A 17,921-nucleotide genomic window follows, 5' to 3' on the forward strand; every position below is an offset into this window, starting at 1 on the left:
CAGTGTTACATCGCCCTCTAGTTACATTGTTACATCGCCCTCTAGTTACATTGTTACATCGCCGTCTAGTTACAGTGTTACATCGCCCTCTAGTTACATCGTCCTCTAGTTACAATTGTTACATCGCCTTCTAGTTAGTGTTACATCGCCCTCTAGTTACATTGTTACATCGCCCTCTAGTTACATTGTTACATCGCCTTCTAGTTACAGTGTTACATCGCCCTCTAGTTACATTGTTACATCGCCCTCTAGTTACATCGTCCTCTAGTTACAATTGTTACGTCGCCCTCTAGTTACATTGTTACACCTCCCTCTAGTTACATTGTTACATCGCCCTCTAGTTATATTGATACATCGCCCTCTAGTGGGAGATAAAGTTATTACCTTGTTCCTGTCCTCTATTTCTATTCTGATTTTTCAGTTCTCAGTCAATAATGTCCTAAACTATGAGCAGGGGCAGATGAAGACGACCAGGGGCCCCGGGCTGTATGAAGATCGTGGCCCCACCAGGCTCTTTAAGGCCACTGAAGGGGGCTGATACAGCAAATGCCTCCATATATTGTATACGGCTTCCAGCTCCATTATAAGTGGGTCTTAGACAATTCCTTTAATCTTTCAGAGATATTACCCTATAGAAGCATTGCTAGGAGCGTATACGTACCCCATGTATATAGTGAAGCAGCCCCTTATATATAGCATACAGGGGAGGGGGACAAGTATATGGAGGAGCAGCAGCTGGACTGGACATTGGGCTTTGGCCAACCAATAAAGGAAACAGAAATGTTAACAAAAATCAATTAGTTTTATTAATTACAATAAATCGACGGCTTTTGATCAATACAAAAAAAAAAAAATTAAAACCCCCAAACTAAACCGGTTCTCTTTCTGATCATATTGAAGTAACTGAGGTTACAGAGGTAACATCCCAAAGTCCGAGGGTGCAGGTTGAGGTGGGAGGGCGGCCATTGTATATACAGAGCCCTCAGATGACATCCAAGTGTCTTCCATCCCCCAGTGATTTCAATGCTCCAATGTCATAAAGCAGGATAAGATCGGCTCTATAACCATCAGAACATCGGAGGAGTCTCCACTTGCACACTCGGTCGTATCCTTGAGTCCTAATAAATCCAATGATACATCACGTCCCTCCTGCAGACATGTTATCTCAGCAGCGCACAAATTTCCAGGTGATGTTTTGGCCTCATGGTGAAGCATTGGTCGGCATTAATGTCTACCTGGCCATCCGCCAAACCGAACGGAGGGGCAAATGTGAACTTCTGAAGCAATCCTGTGAAAAATATGAACAGCTCCATCTTTGCAAGATTTTCTCCCAAGCAACGTCTGCGCCCTGCAGGGAGGAAACCAAAGACGCAAGTCAAGGAGTCATTATACAGGAGGTTATTACCTGACAATAAGATGTTACAGTAAATACTAATGGCAGCCGATCCAGGCGGTTTAGGGTATGTTCACATGTAAGGGATTTGCCGCGGATTTGGGGGTGGATTCTGCCTGCATTGCTTTCAGTGGCAGACACAGATTGCAGCAGGATCCTGAATAAATAGGAGACTCCCTGCTGGTTAGACTCATCTGGGCCAGGGGAAAGCCAATGCCCTGCAACCCCACTATGCCAGGGGGCGGAAAATGAAGAGGAATTCTTCACATTACCATCAATTCCTCTTCATTTTCCGACACTGTATTCAGCCACAGTCTAGCTGTGACAAGATGTCCATACAGGGCGCTGGCACGGTGTCACAGCTCTCCAGATGGATGGGCCTTGTCAGCAGGGGGTCTTGAGCTCTGGAAACCGAAGCAAAATCGAGCAGGACATTTATTTTTCCAGGGTCCTGCTGCAATCTCTGCCTCCTATTGCTGCAATCTCTGCCTCCTATTGCTGCAATCTCTGCCTCCTATTGCTGCAATCTCTGCCTCCTATTGCTGCAATCTCTGCCTCCTATTGCTGCAATCTCTGCCTCCTATTGCTGCAATCTCTGCCTCCTATTGAAAACAACAAAAGGTTCTTCTGCGGATTCAGGGCGCTTTATTTACAACACACGACATGCTCTGGAGCTTTTCTAACTTTTTCCTCACTGGCATTTCTTCCATATTAAAACCACCAGGGGTATAACTTGGAGAAATACAGAGGATGCAGTTGCACCCGGGCGCGGGCACCATAAGGTCCCTCTTCCCAATGCAGGGAGAGCAGTACAATAAACAATACATTATAGTTGGGGCTTCGAGGTTCCACTACCCCGACCAGATGTTTCCCCTGCCGGGGCCGACACGTTGGGTTTCTGCACCGAGTTACCTGCAGAGAAGGGCACAAAAGCTTCTTTCTCTACAAACTTCCCCTCGACATCCAAGAAGTGCTCAGGATTGAATTGTAATGGCGTCTCCCATTGACACTTCTGGTACAGCGCAGATGTAAGCAGCGGGATCACCGTTGTTCCCTGGGAATAGTAATAGTAATGATCAGATTGCATATGATAAACTTATATTCATAATTCATCGTCCTTATATATCTTTACTCTTTCCATTCATCTGCTGAGCCGGCGTCCTCTATATAGGACAGGACTGTAATGGACCTTGTATTAGTCCTTGCTTTTACTGGAGGTGAGTTACATGGTTCATACATGACCGCACCCTGTAAATCCATCCCAATACAGTCACATGAAGTCAGAGAAACCTCCCAACAAGGGCCAATGAGGGAAACCAATGGAGTATTAAAGAAGTGGCCGTGCAAATGAATGGGCTGCTAAATAGGGGGCGCAGAATTAGAAGTCACTTCTAGGCCCTGGAACATGAGGGGGCCCCAAACGTTACGTAAAGAGGAAAAATCTGAGCTGAGCCCCCTTTCACGTGAGACCCCATAACTGCACCGATTGTCTCATTGGTACATTCAGTGCAGTCATAGAGCGGCTGCCCTTCTGGGATTAAGGGAAAGCGTTTCCTACCTTATAAATGCAATAAAATGAAACAACCACAAATTGTTCAGGCTCATTTGACAAGTGGGTGTGGCTTCACACAATGGGGCTGCGGAGAATTCACTTACCTTTGGGATATGGTAACCTTTAAAGTAAGTGTCTTTAGACGTGGCATGTGGAAGATGTGGAATGACATTGCCGAATCTCTGCACCTCATGTATGACAGCACGGGTGTAGGGCATCGCATTTCTGTCCTCGTATCTCGGGAGACGTCCGGATCCAAGGACTGAATGGATTTTGTTTTGCACTTTTTCTGTTAGTGGATAAAGCACAGATTCGTGTTGTGTGTTAGTCTGTGGCGCTGGTTACCCCACCATAGATGTAGGTACATGCACGTGACAAAGCAGCACACAATGACCCTGCACAACAGCAATGTGTAATGCACAGATCCACCAGAGAGGGCGCTGCTCTTACATAGAGGGGCTCTGTTCTGGATACTAAAAGGGTCATCATCAGACCCCCTCGTCACCATCCCTTTAACTTTTTGGCTGTGCAGCGGTAATGTATTGCAAAGCTCTGTTCCGATAAGTCGGCTTACAATGAGCTGTGCTAACTGACAAACTCAGCTCTGCTACATCACATCAAATGGAGAGGAGAACGTAACCTATATAACTGGTATATCACACAGCAATCCATATCATTACTTAAGGGGAGGCAGACACAACGGGATCTGCTGCAATTTCTTAGGATCAAAACATTGTGACATGGTGTGAAGAGAACGTTACAACCAACAGCAATGTAACCAGATGGAATACGGTCTCCAAACTGTTGTGAAACTACAACTCCCAGCATGTCTGCACTTACTCTGTACTTCAGGATACTTCACCATCAGCAGAATCCCCCAGTGCAGGGTGGTCGCGGTGGTCTCTGTGCCCGCCATCACCAGGTCCAGTAGAGTAGCGATAAAGTTATCTTCATGAAACAAAGTATCGCAGTTTGTCCGTTCCTAGACCACAAAGCACAAACAACGGGTCACAACCTTATATTCGTATCATCCATCTTTAACTCTTTAATTCTTCATTTTGGAGGCAATTTTTTGCAGTTAAACATTTTTTCAAGTTGTGTTTTTCATTGGCAGGAGACAAACACGAAAATTGAAATAAATTCCTGCCGCGATGGACCGGACCATAGTTCTTGTTTCTGACCTGTCCTGTCAGCTGTCACCAATACCTGGACCACTTCAGGAGATGACACAACCTGGAGGTCGCATGGTAGTGAAGCCCAGATTCCCTTATGGGATTTAAAGGGTTAAAGGTGCTACTTAGATATCGCTTTTAGGAGTGGCCCTAAGATAAACCCATTTGGTGCCCGGCGGGTGCACGACACCATGTCCGTTACAGACTTCTGATGCTGTTACATTGTTACCTCGTCTTGCTTGGCCACCATTGCTTCAATCAATGAGTTTGGATAGCTGATGTCCGTTTTCCTCCTTTTGTTCTGAATGTCGGTTCTTAGCAGGTTACGAATCTTGTCGATCTTTTCCAGAATGATCTTGTGAGTCTTCAGAAACATTGCAGACACCGGGTACAGGTTAAATAACTGAAACACAAAGCGAGTGTATAGAACGGACTGGAAGGAGCGAGATCGAGATGTGTCTGTCACTACAAGTAACTGATGAGACGTCGCTGCGCCGGGGGTATTAGGGTCGCTGGTAACATCAAGGATATTTGATCTTCAAGGGGTTGTCTTAAGACTGGGGTTATAAAATGGGTTGGGGACGATCTAGATGTAGAACTTGAATGCCTCAATAGCTACATTTAGCATGTTGTTATCCAGGGGTGTAGCTATAGGGGTGCAGGGGTAACAGTCACTACCAAGCCCTGGCCCCTAAGGGGACCCCACAATAAATATTCTGCTATTCTAAATGACACAAGGTAGGTAGGGGCCCCATTTCAGGTTTAGTATTGGGGCCCAGGAGCTTAAGATCATCCCTCTATTGGTAACGATGACAGTATTCTTATAGCAGATGATCTACCTGTATGTAGGACGAGCCGAGCAAAGCGATAACTTCATCAATCAGACCTAGAATCTGTAAGTAGAGCGGATCATTGTAGTGAAAGCGGCTGCCAAACAACATGGCTAAGGTGATATTTGTAGGGGCACAGGCAAATTCTCTCAGGAGAAACTCCCGACCTACAAGACAGTTTATATGGAATAGGTTTATTTTGCTGTTATGTGAGTCTATACAGTGTGCGGTGCCGCTCCCTGTGCTATCTGCTGCGGCCACTAGGGGCAGGTATAGCAGTGTAAGAGAAAATGCAGGCCGGACTCCATATAATGCAGGCATGGACCGAGGCCCTGAGACCAACAGGGGTAACAGAGATTATATTGTGGTAACTGACCAAAATAAAGTGAATGAAGAAAAGAGAAATGTAAATCCCATTAATATTCGGTGTGACCTTTGCCCTTTGCCTTCTTCTCGGTACTTGCAGACAGTTTTGGGCAGGGAGGTTGTTCCCGCCGCCATCTTGGAGAACTAAGCCCAGATCTTCTGTGGACGTTGCCGGTTCCAATCCGTCTGTCTGTCCATGTCACCCCAGACAGACTGGATGATGATTAGATCAGGGCTGTATCTGTGGGGGCCGGATCATCACTTCCAGGACTCCTCCCCCAAAGGGCAAAGGTCACACCAAATATTGATGGGATTTACATTTCTCTTTTCTTCATTCACGTCATTTTGGTAACTGAGAAAAACAAACTATGAACCTTCTATTTATTAGGCGGTGGCAGTGACGCTATGACACTTCAGGTGCCAATTCAATGTAAATGCAGGCAGGGACTGCCGAGCAATTCAAATGAATTTTCCACAGCATCAACATTTTAGGTGGATTGCGCTACCATGACCTGCCTGTTATGTTAGTGATGGCTCGCTGTGTATGTATGCAAAGCATTCACATTAAACAGTAAAACACTCCATGGATGTAGCACTGACAATATGAACAGTGTCATAGACATGGATCTCACCAGCATAAGCCTCAATCTTGTCTGTTAGAAACTGCAGCTCCTCAATGATCTTGTCTTCTATAAGCTTCTTGCCCATGCCCAGGTTCCTCAGATTGGATATTGTAAAGCGTCTCGTTGTTCTCCACATTTCTCCAGATGAAAAAAATACACCTAGAAAAGAAACAGCTGATGTCACTCAGAATCGTCTTTTCTGGGGCGTGGTCTGTAGTGGGTGTGGTCTGTAATGGGTGTGATCTGTAATGGACGTGATCTGTAATTGGAGTGGTGTGTAACAGGTGTGATCTGTAATGGGTGTGGTTTTGTAGTGGGTGAGCTCTGTAATGGGTGTGGTCTATAGTGGGTGTGGTATGTAACGGGTGTGATCGGTAATGGGTGTGGTTTTGTAGTGGGTGTGCTCTGTAATGGGCCTGATCTGTAATGGGTGTGGTCTATAACGGGTGTGGTCTGTAGTGGGTGTGGTATGTAACGGGTGTGATCTATAATAGGTGTGGTCTACAACAGGCATGGTCTGTAATGGGTGTGGTTTGTAGTGGGTGTGATCTGTAATGGGCGTGGTCTGCAGTGGGAGTGGTTTACAAGTATCCATCTCTATGAAACAATTATAAAACGGAGAAGAACCAATATGGCGCAGATTTCTTGTTTTACAGTATACTTGAATCTATGACCATTTACTTTGTGCGCCATAAAGGGGCCAATTCACATCTTTGGTCTATAAGGACATTCCTTGTACCAACCATCATTAGAAAAAAAAAAAAAGTTGACAAAATCTACCAGGTCTGAGCTGCAGTACTAGAAACTGCCTGTGAATAAGAATGGCGCTGTTTCTGGAGAAATCTCGTACAACCACTGTAAGTAAACGTGACAAGGGCTTCGGCACAGCTCACACATATACAGCTTAATACTAGCAGATAATAAGTGTTGTATACCATTTCCCCTTTGAATAGCATGAAATATAGGGAAAGCAGATCTGTCTGAGAATATGTCGCCATTATCCACCAGCGCTTCCTTTATGGCCTCTATTCCGGTCAGCACGACGGCCTTATTCATGCCCAGGTGAATGGTGAATATTGGGCCATATTTTTCTGAAAGCTAAAAACACAAAAAAAGCAACAATTACCAACAAATAGCACAAGTGATACAAAACTACAGGGCACATAATACGCACAATCATACACCTCACGTGTATCCGCCATACACGGTCACAAAACCACACTGACTTGTCCCTGATTCTCCTACCCCCGTCCGCTCCAGCGGTGCCCCAGAGTTTTTTCAGTCCTCGCCACACATAACTGATGAAGTCAATCACCTGCCTCAGCAGCCTAAGGAAAGAAACCGCAATATCGCTCACATATGTCACGTGTGACGTCACGTGTCCTTTCCTTAAGCCGCTGATTGGCCTCAGCAGTCATGTGTGGTGATGACATCTGCCAGAACAACGCTCCGGGAGCCACTGGACCAGACAGACGTGGGAGACACCGGGGACAGGCGATGATGGGTTTTGTTTTTTCTTATTTGTCCCCTTTCCCTGGCAGAGAACTGTAATTCCTGGACAACCCCTTTAACATCTCAATATACTGAACACTGTAATATACAATGTATGCATAATGGTAGACATGTACAGAAGAAAACAGAAACACACTCTCATGCTGCAGGATATACTTAGGCCCGGTTCACATCTGCATTCAGTATTCCTTTTCGGAGAGTCCGCTTGGGGTCCCCCGAACAGAAACCTATACGCAATAAAAAGCGGTGAGCAATGACACCACACGGACCCCATAGACAATAATGGGGTCCATGTGTTTACCATGCAGTGTCCACATGAATTATGTGGTGAGAAAAGTACTGCAAGTACTACTTTTCTCTCCATGTGATTCATGTGGACACCGCACGGAAAACACAAGGACCCCATTATTGTCTATGGGGTCCGTGTGGTTTCATTGCTCACCGCTTTTTAATGCGTATAGGTTTCTATTCGGGGGACCCCAAGCGGCCTTCCCAAAAAGGAATACCGAACGCAGATGTGAACTGGGCCTAATACATATAACATACATTCATATACATATATACACACCTATCTACAAACATACAGGACTCACACAGTATATCAGACACTTTACACACATTAAATATACATATTTTACCCAAAAAATGTACTTACATTTGGCTGAATTGCTGGGTGCACTGGGTATGGAGGAGGCTCCTGTGCAGCGCTGTCCTGTCTGGCAGTGGTGAAAGCTCTGCTTCATTTGCAGCAGCCGGCAGACTTCCCCCTGCACGCTCCAATCTGTGTGGGGGATGGGCAGCACAGGTCCTGCTACATGACAGCAGTGTACAGCGCAGCGAGCAGAAGACCCCGCACCTGCTAATGGTCTTACACACTCCCAGCGATTGGTACAGGGGCCCATTTTGGGACGGTCAGGAGCCCGATCGAGTCCCTGAAGATCCCGATCGAGTCCCTGACAAGTGCATTTGGATAGGTTAAATGAAAACTAATAGTGGGTTTGGGGACACTCGTCTATAGGGTGGTGTACAGAGTGCACTCTGTTCTCCTAATTCCATCCAGGAGAATAGATTTGCATATTTTTTACCCATGAAAACTAATAGTCAGGCTCGGGTGTCCGACCCTGCCTACACAGTAATATGGGCCTTAGTGCTCCCTCCAAACAGTATAATGCTCCCTTAGTGCCCTCCACAGACTAGAATACCTCCTTAGTGTTCCCACAGTACGATGCCTTCCATAGTGCCCAAGTCTAATGCCCATTTGTGCCCTCACACACTACAATACCCCAGTAGTGCCCTCACACACTACAATGCCCACAAACAGTAGAATACCCCCTGAGCCTTGGATCATAAGCTGCAATAACCTAGATGAATGGTCCTCATGGGCTTGACACTTTTGGAAGGTTTTCCCGTTACCTTGAGCAGAGAGAGGTCCTGCCGTTTCATATCCAGTAAGTGCAGGTTTCCTATCAGGGGTAGAGGTGCTGGACCTGGAGGAAAGTTATACGGAGACTTCTTGGTTCTTGTAAGAAAGTGCAGCAAGAATAAGAGAAGCAGGAAGGTGCCGAGGATCAGACTGATGTTCTCCATGTTGGGTCTCGCGCCTCCCTAGGCTTTGGTGGTGATATGTGGGATTTATATAGAGAGTACGGAGGAGGAGATTCAGGTATAAACCAATGACAGAAGCCTATAATCTCCCTGTATGACATTCTATAAGACAATAACTCTCTCCGTACAGACAGAACAGCAATGACCGATTTATGACTATTTATTCTTCATGTTTACCCTGGCAAAGTCCAGATCTGTATTTGTCACTGAGACGCTCACACAATGCGCCTGAACCCAGCCGATGACAAGGTCCTGCACACACAGCTATTCTTTGCCCGGATTGGCGGACACCCGATGGAATCCATTATAGTCAATGGGTCCGTTGGGCTCCATATGTAAGCACCATTTCAGTGGTCCGGCTGTCCGTTGTTCTGGTCCTCCACAGCAATGGAGAGCTGACGCTAATGTGAACTTAGTGTAACCTGCCACTGCCTCACTCCCAGTACATATGACAAATGGTCAGATTCCATACATGTCTTAGGGTGAGTTCACACGGAGTTACATGCCACGTGATGTGGCACATAGATGCTGCATGAGCTTTTACGGGCTGTTCACGCTCCTATCGGTTTCAATGGGAGCGTGGATCGTATACGCGGCGCTATTTTGCGGCCGCATAATAGCGCCACGTATACGTGTATACATCACACGGCATGTAACTCCGTGTGAACTCACCCTTATTGTTTTAATCCATCTCACTACACTAAGTTTTTACTCCACCTGGAATAATGGAGACTCTTCATTTTGTGAGGGACCGCCCACATGACAGTAGAGGAATCTAATTAGCATATTGGGTGTGGAAACTAACAGCACTGATCGCTCAGGAACGGCGGGGGATAGAGAAAGAATTTTATCTGGAATCAGCAGAGCGCAAAATATCTAAGGAGGTAGAAATGGAGGTTGTGAAAGGCCCTCCTTAAAGGAGGAAGGAAATATTGGTCGCCATGTGTAACACAGTTCTGCAGTTCCCTCCATTATTCCCTTCATTGACCTTTTTCGGCAGCTCCGGGTTAATCATTCTTCTATCCAATCATCCAAGGTGAAGGTCACAAGGTGAAAGGGCGAACTAAGTGACTCGGTGAACAACACGACGAATGTTAGGTCCATGGCCAGGAAACTCCCCACATCTCAGCCCATTGCGAACTTGTGGTCAATCCTCAAAAGTGGGCGGAGAAACAAAAACACAGACATTGGGATAAACTGCGAGCCCTGACCAGGTGAGAATGGGTCGGAGTCCGTCAGTTTGTGGCCCCGAGGCCGATACCTCCCAAGCCAGGGGGAATATTTTAAGAGATAATAAGACTGGAAATATCGAGTCTCTGCATAAACTTCTTAAGTTCTTCTAATTCTGCTTCAGTAACCAAAAAACTGTGAGAAAACCAAACTCTGGTTCATTGTGTAGATGTCTGTGTGTAATATGTAATCCAGCTGCCGCCCCCCTGGCCGGGACCCCCGCACAGTCCGGATGGTGTAGTGTAGTAGTGACACTGGTACAAGGGAAGCAGAACTTTACTAGTCTGCATTTTAAGACACTTTTGTCAGTAACTCCCGTCCCCCAGGACTTCCACACACGACCCGGCGGCCATCACTCCGGCACCCACAGGTGAGACTCCCTGTCACCCTCATGGACCAGGTCTCCGTTTCTACCTAGCGCTTGGTATGGATCGACCAATCAAATGAAATCACCCAATGACTTCTTCCAAAATGGGGCAACTTTTAACAAGCCCTCGCCCTGATGTAACCAGATGTCAGACTGCCAGTGTGGGACACACCACACACACCCACTAGCGCGGTCACAGGGTTATAACACGTTTTGGCAGTACTCATGTATTAATGAACCCAAAGTATTAATACCAACAAGCCGTGGGGGGAGCCAAGCTGCAGTACCTGATCTGACCACCACGCAGGGAACAGTGCTGTCCGCTTCCTGCTCCATTTTCTGTATATCAACGACTGAGAACAGCTGATCACTGGGGGTGTCGGGGTGATACTGGATAGGTCATTAATATTTTTAGCCTAGGGAAGTCGTTTTAACTAAATCATGTAAGAGGAGGGCAGACACATCTGTATGGCAGGATTTTGGTATGGCACATCTGTGGAATCTTATGTAATGTAATATCCTGGCACTAGGGGGAAAAGAAACAGTGAGGAATGGGTTTACAGACGACCTGCATGCACTGACTGACACAACACTACACATATACAGTGTGTATATATATACACACACACACTACGTGATACATAAAGCTGCAGACATCATTTTATTATAAAACCTCGGCTAGTAAAGTCATGTGAGCCATAAAGGGCAGATACAGATCACTTTAAAAACAGAACAATATGGCCTGACCGGTGAAGGTTGACTCTTTTATGTGACTGCAGCGCACAAAGTCCGACTGTACAAAACCTAAAGGGAACAGTTTACAGGATCATGTTCTGGCGACTACAGCGGGGCAATGTTTAGGCCCGACCCAGACAATGGATTGTCCATAAGACATATCGGGGTCACAGACAGATGTCAGAACTGATGGGGATCCTCGGACAGATCATTGGCGTCCACTGACTGAGCCATGTGTAATACTGACATAGACCGCGCGTCACCACCTCTAAGACAAAAGCTGTAAAACTTCTCGAATTCTATTCAGCTTTTGTTCCTCGGCTTCGTCCTGTGTCTCGCGGCCGTCGCACTCCTTCATGTACTTCTCTGCTTGTTGTATGGTCGTCTCACGAGCGCTGCCCTTCAGACCCTGCAAGTATTTCAGGAGCCTCTTGAAGTGTTTGTTGGGAATCTAGAACAAGGAGAAGAGATTGTAAATCCAGAAACATTGATGGATAAAGCCTGATATAAGACAAACACTGATCTGTAGAAGGGTGTAGAGTAAGGTTGAGCGATCGGGAAAGATCGGATTCCGATCGGCGATCGAGTAAATTTCACGATCACCATCGGAATTCCGATCCCAATCTTTTTAGGCGGGATCGAGGTCAGAGGTTATTTTCCACAATGCTTTGCTACTGGCCAAGCATTGTAGGAAAAGCTAACAATGTTAGCTAGGTCCCATAGGAATGAATGGATGCAGCCGGCACACAGCCTCTGCCGGCGTCCGGCTGCTTAACCCCCGGCGCGTCGGCTGTGTCCACTCATTCTAATGGGAGACTAGCTAACACTTACTTGCACAGATCGCTGGTCCGGTCCCCGCTGTTCTGGCTCCTCTTCTCCCCTCGCTGCCCCCGCCTCCCAGGTTAGTGTTACAGATCTAGGAAGAGAGTGTGGGCTGGTACTGGGAGGGCAGCACTCACGTCTCCCCGCCTTCTTCCTAGGTCTGTAACACTAACCTGGGAGGCGGGGGCAGCGAGGCGAGAAGAGCAGCAAGAATAGCGGGGACCGGACCAGCGGCAGCGCTCCTGTGCAGGTAAGTGGACACCAGGGGGGACTAAGTAGCCAGAGGATTTTACTACACAGCGTGGAGAATTAAAGCGTTCAATTTTTAGACTCCACGCTGTGTAGTGAATAGGATCGTTTTTAAAATCCGATCTTCGATTATTAAAAAAATCCCATTGACTTGCATTGGGATCAGAATTAGGATCGAATGGAAAATGATCGGAAATTGGATTTTAAAAACGATTGCCTTAGCCCTAGTGTAGAGTCTTGTTTCTTCTGATACAGAGCTCCAAACCCCAGAATAGCCCAAAACTTAAGAAGGTTTCATTGTAGCAAGTACACTGAAACCTTCCTAAGTTTTGTTTCATTTCTATATATTTATGGATCTGTATATAGCGCTAACATATACCACAACCCCTTACACATCATAGGGTTAATGTGCAAACAAGAGGAGACATCACAGGGCAATAGATCAATTCACATAACAGGAGTGAGGGCACAAGAGCTTACAATCTATGAGATCGTCGGAAGTGACACAAGACGTATTTATGACCTAGCTGGTTAATTTGCCGTAGTTAACCCTTTAAGGATGTTTGTATAAAAAATAAAAAAAGTCACTTTAACATGAAAAAGGTCACCGCTGGAGGGGGCGCTACGTCTATATGAATGCCTTTCATGTGGAGGACTCGCAGATCTCCAAGGATTCATCCCACGTGTAGGAAGATTATAGTGTAGTGATTTTGCTTTCTTTTGCCTTTTTTGGGGGCATTTTATTTAAAAGGAGTAAATTATTGCATTTCCCTTCATGGCCAGCAGATGGGGCCGTAGCTCAGATGGAAGGAGAATCCTGGGGACAGTATATAGACTATATACACATATATCACCGTGTATAGTATATATATAATATCCTGTATGAGGATGGAGAGAATATTGTCACAGGGATATCCTCTTTATATTGTCAGAGATTCTCTTTATATTAGTATCTTTATGGTCATGTGATTATCTTCAGATGATCTTTCTTGTCATATAACTATTACTTTCTATAATATTGGCTGTCTTACAGCTTCGTTCCATGGCCTCCGCTTCTAATGTGTATGGCCGGCTAAGTCCAGCACTAAGTTCATTACAATCCATCCCCAAAGATTTACACTGCAGTTGTTGTTCTCTGCACAATGAACACTAAAATGTGCAAATGTGCAAAAATTACATCTAATAATGTAGAAGAGCAAAGTGAAGCCGCTAGTCATTGCCGCGGGGCAGGCGATACGATGACGACATCCTGGAATACTTTGCTGTCATTTTCGTTCCTCTTCTGCCTCTTCCAGGTGATTTCTTCTGTTATTTTTCCTCCTAAACTGCTGGGATTCCTGTGCCTGGATCTTTCCACCATCCTCTTCCCCTCTGGTATCTGACCACTGTTGATATAAGGTGCCCCACATGATGGACGCCCCCGTGCCCCAGTTATATAAACCAGGTGCGGTGAATAAGCAATGGCGCTGTGACATCATCCCTGCTCAGCTGCGGAGAAGAACATCTGCTCCATTGTGTGGGATGTTACGGTAGCTCGTGCTAATGGAAAGCAAAACCATTGCAAGGATGTCCCAAGACGTTCACTTGTAAACCTTCTGGAGTCAGAGACAAGTGCATGGAGATGTCCGCTCAGGGGTGAGTGTAAGAGAGCGACCTCTACAGCTCACCTGGACCAGGGTCAGACCGGCTCCCACTTACATACAGGACCATTAGGCTGATCTTTAGGGTAGATAAAAGCAGACGAGAATCAGAATCCGCCGTGTCCTGCTGCATTATATGCAATTCACTATTAATAGATGGAGAATCCTCAATGAAACGTTAAAGGGGTTCTCCAGCTTTTTAAAACAGATGTCCTATATATATAGTTGAGGTCTGACCACTGGGAATCTCTGCAGATCAGACGTGAATTGCAGCGATCGTTCCCCATAAGGGAGTACTGCGCTGGTTGTCTCATTCAAGTCTATGGACAACTACATCATGTGCAGTCAGCTCCCACCGTCACTGGGAAACAGCTGGTCTGCAGGGGTCCCGGTCGTCAGACTCGTCGAAAACTGATGTCCGATCCTACCGACAGTGGGATTAGGAAATAATGGGTTAACTAAGAAACAAATATAAAGATCTCCTTTATTGCAGCATTGCAATGTGTGAAATTTTGCTCAAGACCCAAAACTCCCTGGTAATGAAAGGGTTTCGGTAAAAAAAAAAAAAAAAAAAAAAAATCACAACATTTTTAGAGTTTTTATTGCAGTGGCAAAGCTGGCCAGCAGGGGGCAGTACACGGCGCACATTACACGTATTCTGATACTGTCTCACGTGGATTCCCATCATCTTGTTATTAAATACTTTCACTTGAATAATTTTCCAAAGCACATTCCACCTCCCATGTTCTCGGCATCAGAATAACCCCCGAGCCGTGATTCATACATTAGTCACGGAGGATTCGGAGTGACTTCTAGAGAATGTCTCTGCTAACCCTCATGTAAACCAACCTCGGCCTACATCAAGCACAATATCACTCCATAACGGAGGAGGGGGGGATCTAAATCTGAGAAGGTCTCTATAGGTAGCCGCAGCTCCAGAGCCACAAGTTGTATGGGACCGAACACAGACTAAGACTGGCCTAGGGGCCATAAATGTTGAATTCTGGGGGCGCAATTGTGTGCATAAGAAATTAAAGGGGACAGAACGCTTTAACTATTACAGGGCCCAATGATTATGGGGATAATGTCACTCCTTAAGGAGAGACCACCTATTAGGTGTGTGGAGACTTATACAGCCATAGTCACTCCACTGTAAGGAATCATGGGAGGAATATGCAAATCTGTCTCCCAAGGTGTAAATAGGGACGGTCGTCCGTAGCTGAGAAACTGACTTGGTAAAAATCCCACATTATCGGGTATGATGTTCAGGGGGCTTCCTATAGAGGGCAGCATAACAGAGGCACTGTCTCCCTATTTACATATTGGGAGACAGATTTGCATATTCCTCCCAAGGGCCAAATGATGAGAACCTCACAGATATTACAGGATCACACACCGGCCCTCTGCACTGACCGCTCTATGGTCACATCCAAGACTTCCTTCTCCCCAAGGAGCGGGGCCCACAGCCCTGGACAGTCTTAGACATGGCCGAGACATATAGGGCTGCGCTGACTTCAATGCTCCGTTCTTAAAGATTTTGGGTGGTCTAAACTTTTTCAGAAACAAGGCCAAGTCTACAATGACATAAACCTCCCACACATCGCTGAGTATAAGGAATAGGCCAATGTCTCGATGATCTTGTGCGTATAGTAAGGAGATGGCCGCGTGCCTGCCGCACATCCTCTGCAAATTGTAGTTAGTGGTTGGCAAAGCAGCTGAGCAAATAGGGAGTCAGTGAGTGATGCGCGGATCTAGGATGAGAGGTAACAGGATATTCGGTATGTTCCATGAAATCCCCCATGTGTCCTGCTGGACGTCTCCTCATAGTAGTCACTAATGTCTATAGTAGGTCCAGCTCACTGTGTGGTCACCGACAGAGGAGGCTTCTATAGGGATGATTACAGGAATCTCATTACTGCGGCAGATAAATGGTCAAGGATTATTATTGCTGGGGTCCGATCACATGACCTGGTATCACAACCAGCCCTAAAAACCCCTGGAACAAGTAAGGACTCCCTGGACAACCCCTTTAGATGACCAAATTCCACACCGGCCGGGCAGAATTTTCTGTCTCCCATTCAATGAGAGTTCTCAGCTGGAATCCGCCTGCAGATCGAGCCTGATACTGATCTGCCTCCCATGGAAATCAAGGTCAGCTGGTTTCAGGCGGAATTTGGAGCAGATTTTGAGGCAGAATCCAGGTCAAGCTCAGTGCCAAACCTTCCCTAATACCAGCCTGGAGGTAATCGCAGGTGTCAGCTCTCGGGACGCAACATGTACAAGGTGAACTCGCACTAGAAATCAGATTTCTAATAACAAATAAATTCTGCTAAAGAACCTATACATTCCCAAATCCCAGACAGGACCCCTTGACTTACCTTCTCGGGGTCGTACATGTTCATGAGCAGCCAGGTTTGCCTTAACTTTTGAAACTTCCATTCTGGGTGTTTTTTGGACCATCTGAAATCAAAGCAAAAGAGATTTATGTCAATGGAGTCCGGTAAGAGCGTCCACCAGCTATTATATAATGTGTATATCTAGTATAAGATGCCGTATACAGGTGTGATTCCAAGTTAACCCGAACTTCTGCAACTGCAGTGCGAGATCTTATCACAGGAGACAACAACAATGAAAGGTCATTGGGAAAAAAAAATGTCATTGTTGTCCTCTGTGATAAGAAAGCGCTGCAGGAGTTTTAACCAGTTGCAAAAATTCGGGTAGCTAAACCAAATAACCCTAATTCCATTGTAAGTGCATGTTATAGGGATCTCCCGACCATAGACTAATCCATAGCGGCAACAAAGAACCGCACCAGGAGTTACTTGTCAGGAAACCTGGAGGAAACTGATTTCCCTGCAGCGCCCCCACAGGACATGCTAAGCATGACACAGAATCTATACAAATCAATGTCAGAGGACCGCTCCTCCGAGATGGGAGAGTCTCTTTGTATCTGCTTTGTCCCTATTTTTATCTCCGAAATGGGTTCTGTAAACTGAAAAAAGCATTTAGAAAATGGTGATGTCAAATAAAATGCTCAGGATTTGGACCCATGAAATGTAACGTCATATTCAGTCCAAATAACCAGACAATGACCAGTAATGTCCTCTGGATTGCACACAGCATTAGGTTAGATATGTCTATGAGCACATGGACCATCAGAGGTCACTCCCTTATAATTCCACCTCCTGTAACCTTCTGCACGATGGTGGATGTGCCGCAGCTCCAGGCCAGTAATGGCGCCCGCTCTGCCTTTGATAGTAAAGCCTCCTCAGTTTCCTTTTTTCAAGCACTTTGCCAAGGAAAGCTTTTAAACTGTGTCAAATTGTCTGGAAAAGTGGCTATACAAAGCCGGGCTGTATCCGAAGAGCCTGACGGAGAGCAGAACATGTGTCTCCTTTATGAGTTCCAGACTACGGCGATTGCAAACAGTTACTCCTCCATAAACTGGAAATGAAGCGTGCGAGATGTCATGTGCTTCAGGTGCGCCGTGTAACGCTTCCATATGCCCAGGATACACCAGAATGTGGACAAAGGCTATCCAGGATTTAGGAGGAATTCATCTACAAGGTCTTATAGAGAACATAATCCACAAAAATATCAATAGGGTCCAACTAACTCTATTATGGAATAAATATGGAGGGGGGGGGGTAGATTTGGGTATAACCAAGTCTTCTGCCCCTGGACCTTGCATTGCATCCCTTTAATAGTTGCCCATCCACTGATTCCAGCACCCTTGGAATTTTCTCTCTAACCCCCACTGTTCCTGAGCAATGAGTGCAGTTGGTTTTGGTGTCTGATATGCTAACCAGACTCCCTAATGTCAAG

At 46.0% G+C, this 17,921-nt stretch overlaps 2 protein-coding genes across 4 annotated transcripts in view; both read right to left on the minus strand.

Annotated features, from left to right (window-relative positions):
* Positions 1–1,160: 1,160 nt before the first annotated feature.
* Positions 1,161–9,035, minus strand: LOC142217649 (cytochrome P450 2W1-like). The gene is made up of 9 exons (XM_075285973.1): positions 8,862–9,035; positions 6,872–7,034; positions 5,946–6,095; positions 4,957–5,114; positions 4,347–4,520; positions 3,786–3,927; positions 3,050–3,234; positions 2,306–2,447; positions 1,161–1,348 (listed from the first exon to the last, which is right to left on the minus strand). The coding sequence occupies exons 1-9, from the start codon at positions 9,033–9,035 to the stop codon at positions 1,161–1,163; spliced, it is 1,476 nt and encodes a 491-aa protein (XP_075142074.1).
* A 2,294-nt stretch (positions 9,036–11,329) lies between these two features.
* CHLSN (cholesin) overlaps positions 11,330–17,921 on the minus strand; it is a 153,904-nt gene continuing 147,312 nt past the window's right edge. For all 3 annotated transcript variants that reach the window (XM_075285099.1, XM_075285097.1, XM_075285098.1), the window contains exons 5-6: positions 16,475–16,556; positions 11,330–11,836 (exon numbers count right to left, since the gene is read on the minus strand). In XM_075285099.1, the coding sequence (XP_075141200.1) occupies positions 11,654–11,836; positions 16,475–16,556 (265 nt within the window). In that variant the 3' untranslated portion in view covers positions 11,330–11,653. The remainder of the gene's footprint in view (positions 11,837–16,474; positions 16,557–17,921) is intronic.

Source organism: Leptodactylus fuscus, chromosome 8 (genome assembly GCF_031893055.1).
Source record: "Leptodactylus fuscus isolate aLepFus1 chromosome 8, aLepFus1.hap2, whole genome shotgun sequence".
Classification (NCBI taxonomy): domain Eukaryota; kingdom Metazoa; phylum Chordata; class Amphibia; order Anura; family Leptodactylidae; genus Leptodactylus; species Leptodactylus fuscus.

Bases quoted from the DNA above. Each gene is read 5' to 3' on its own strand.
- LOC142217649 (XM_075285973.1), bottom strand. From the start codon at position 9,035: ATGGAGAACATCAGTCTGATCCTCGGCACCTTCCTGCTTCTCTTATTC. The intron at 7,035-8,861 runs GTAACGGGAAAA...TTGTGTTTTTAG, and splicing joins AGGACCTCTCTCTGCTCAAG to CTTTCAGAAAAATATGGCCC. The intron at 3,928-4,346 runs GTAACAATGTAA...TTTGTGGTCTAG, and splicing joins TGGTGGCCAAGCAAGACGAG to GAACGGACAAACTGCGATAC.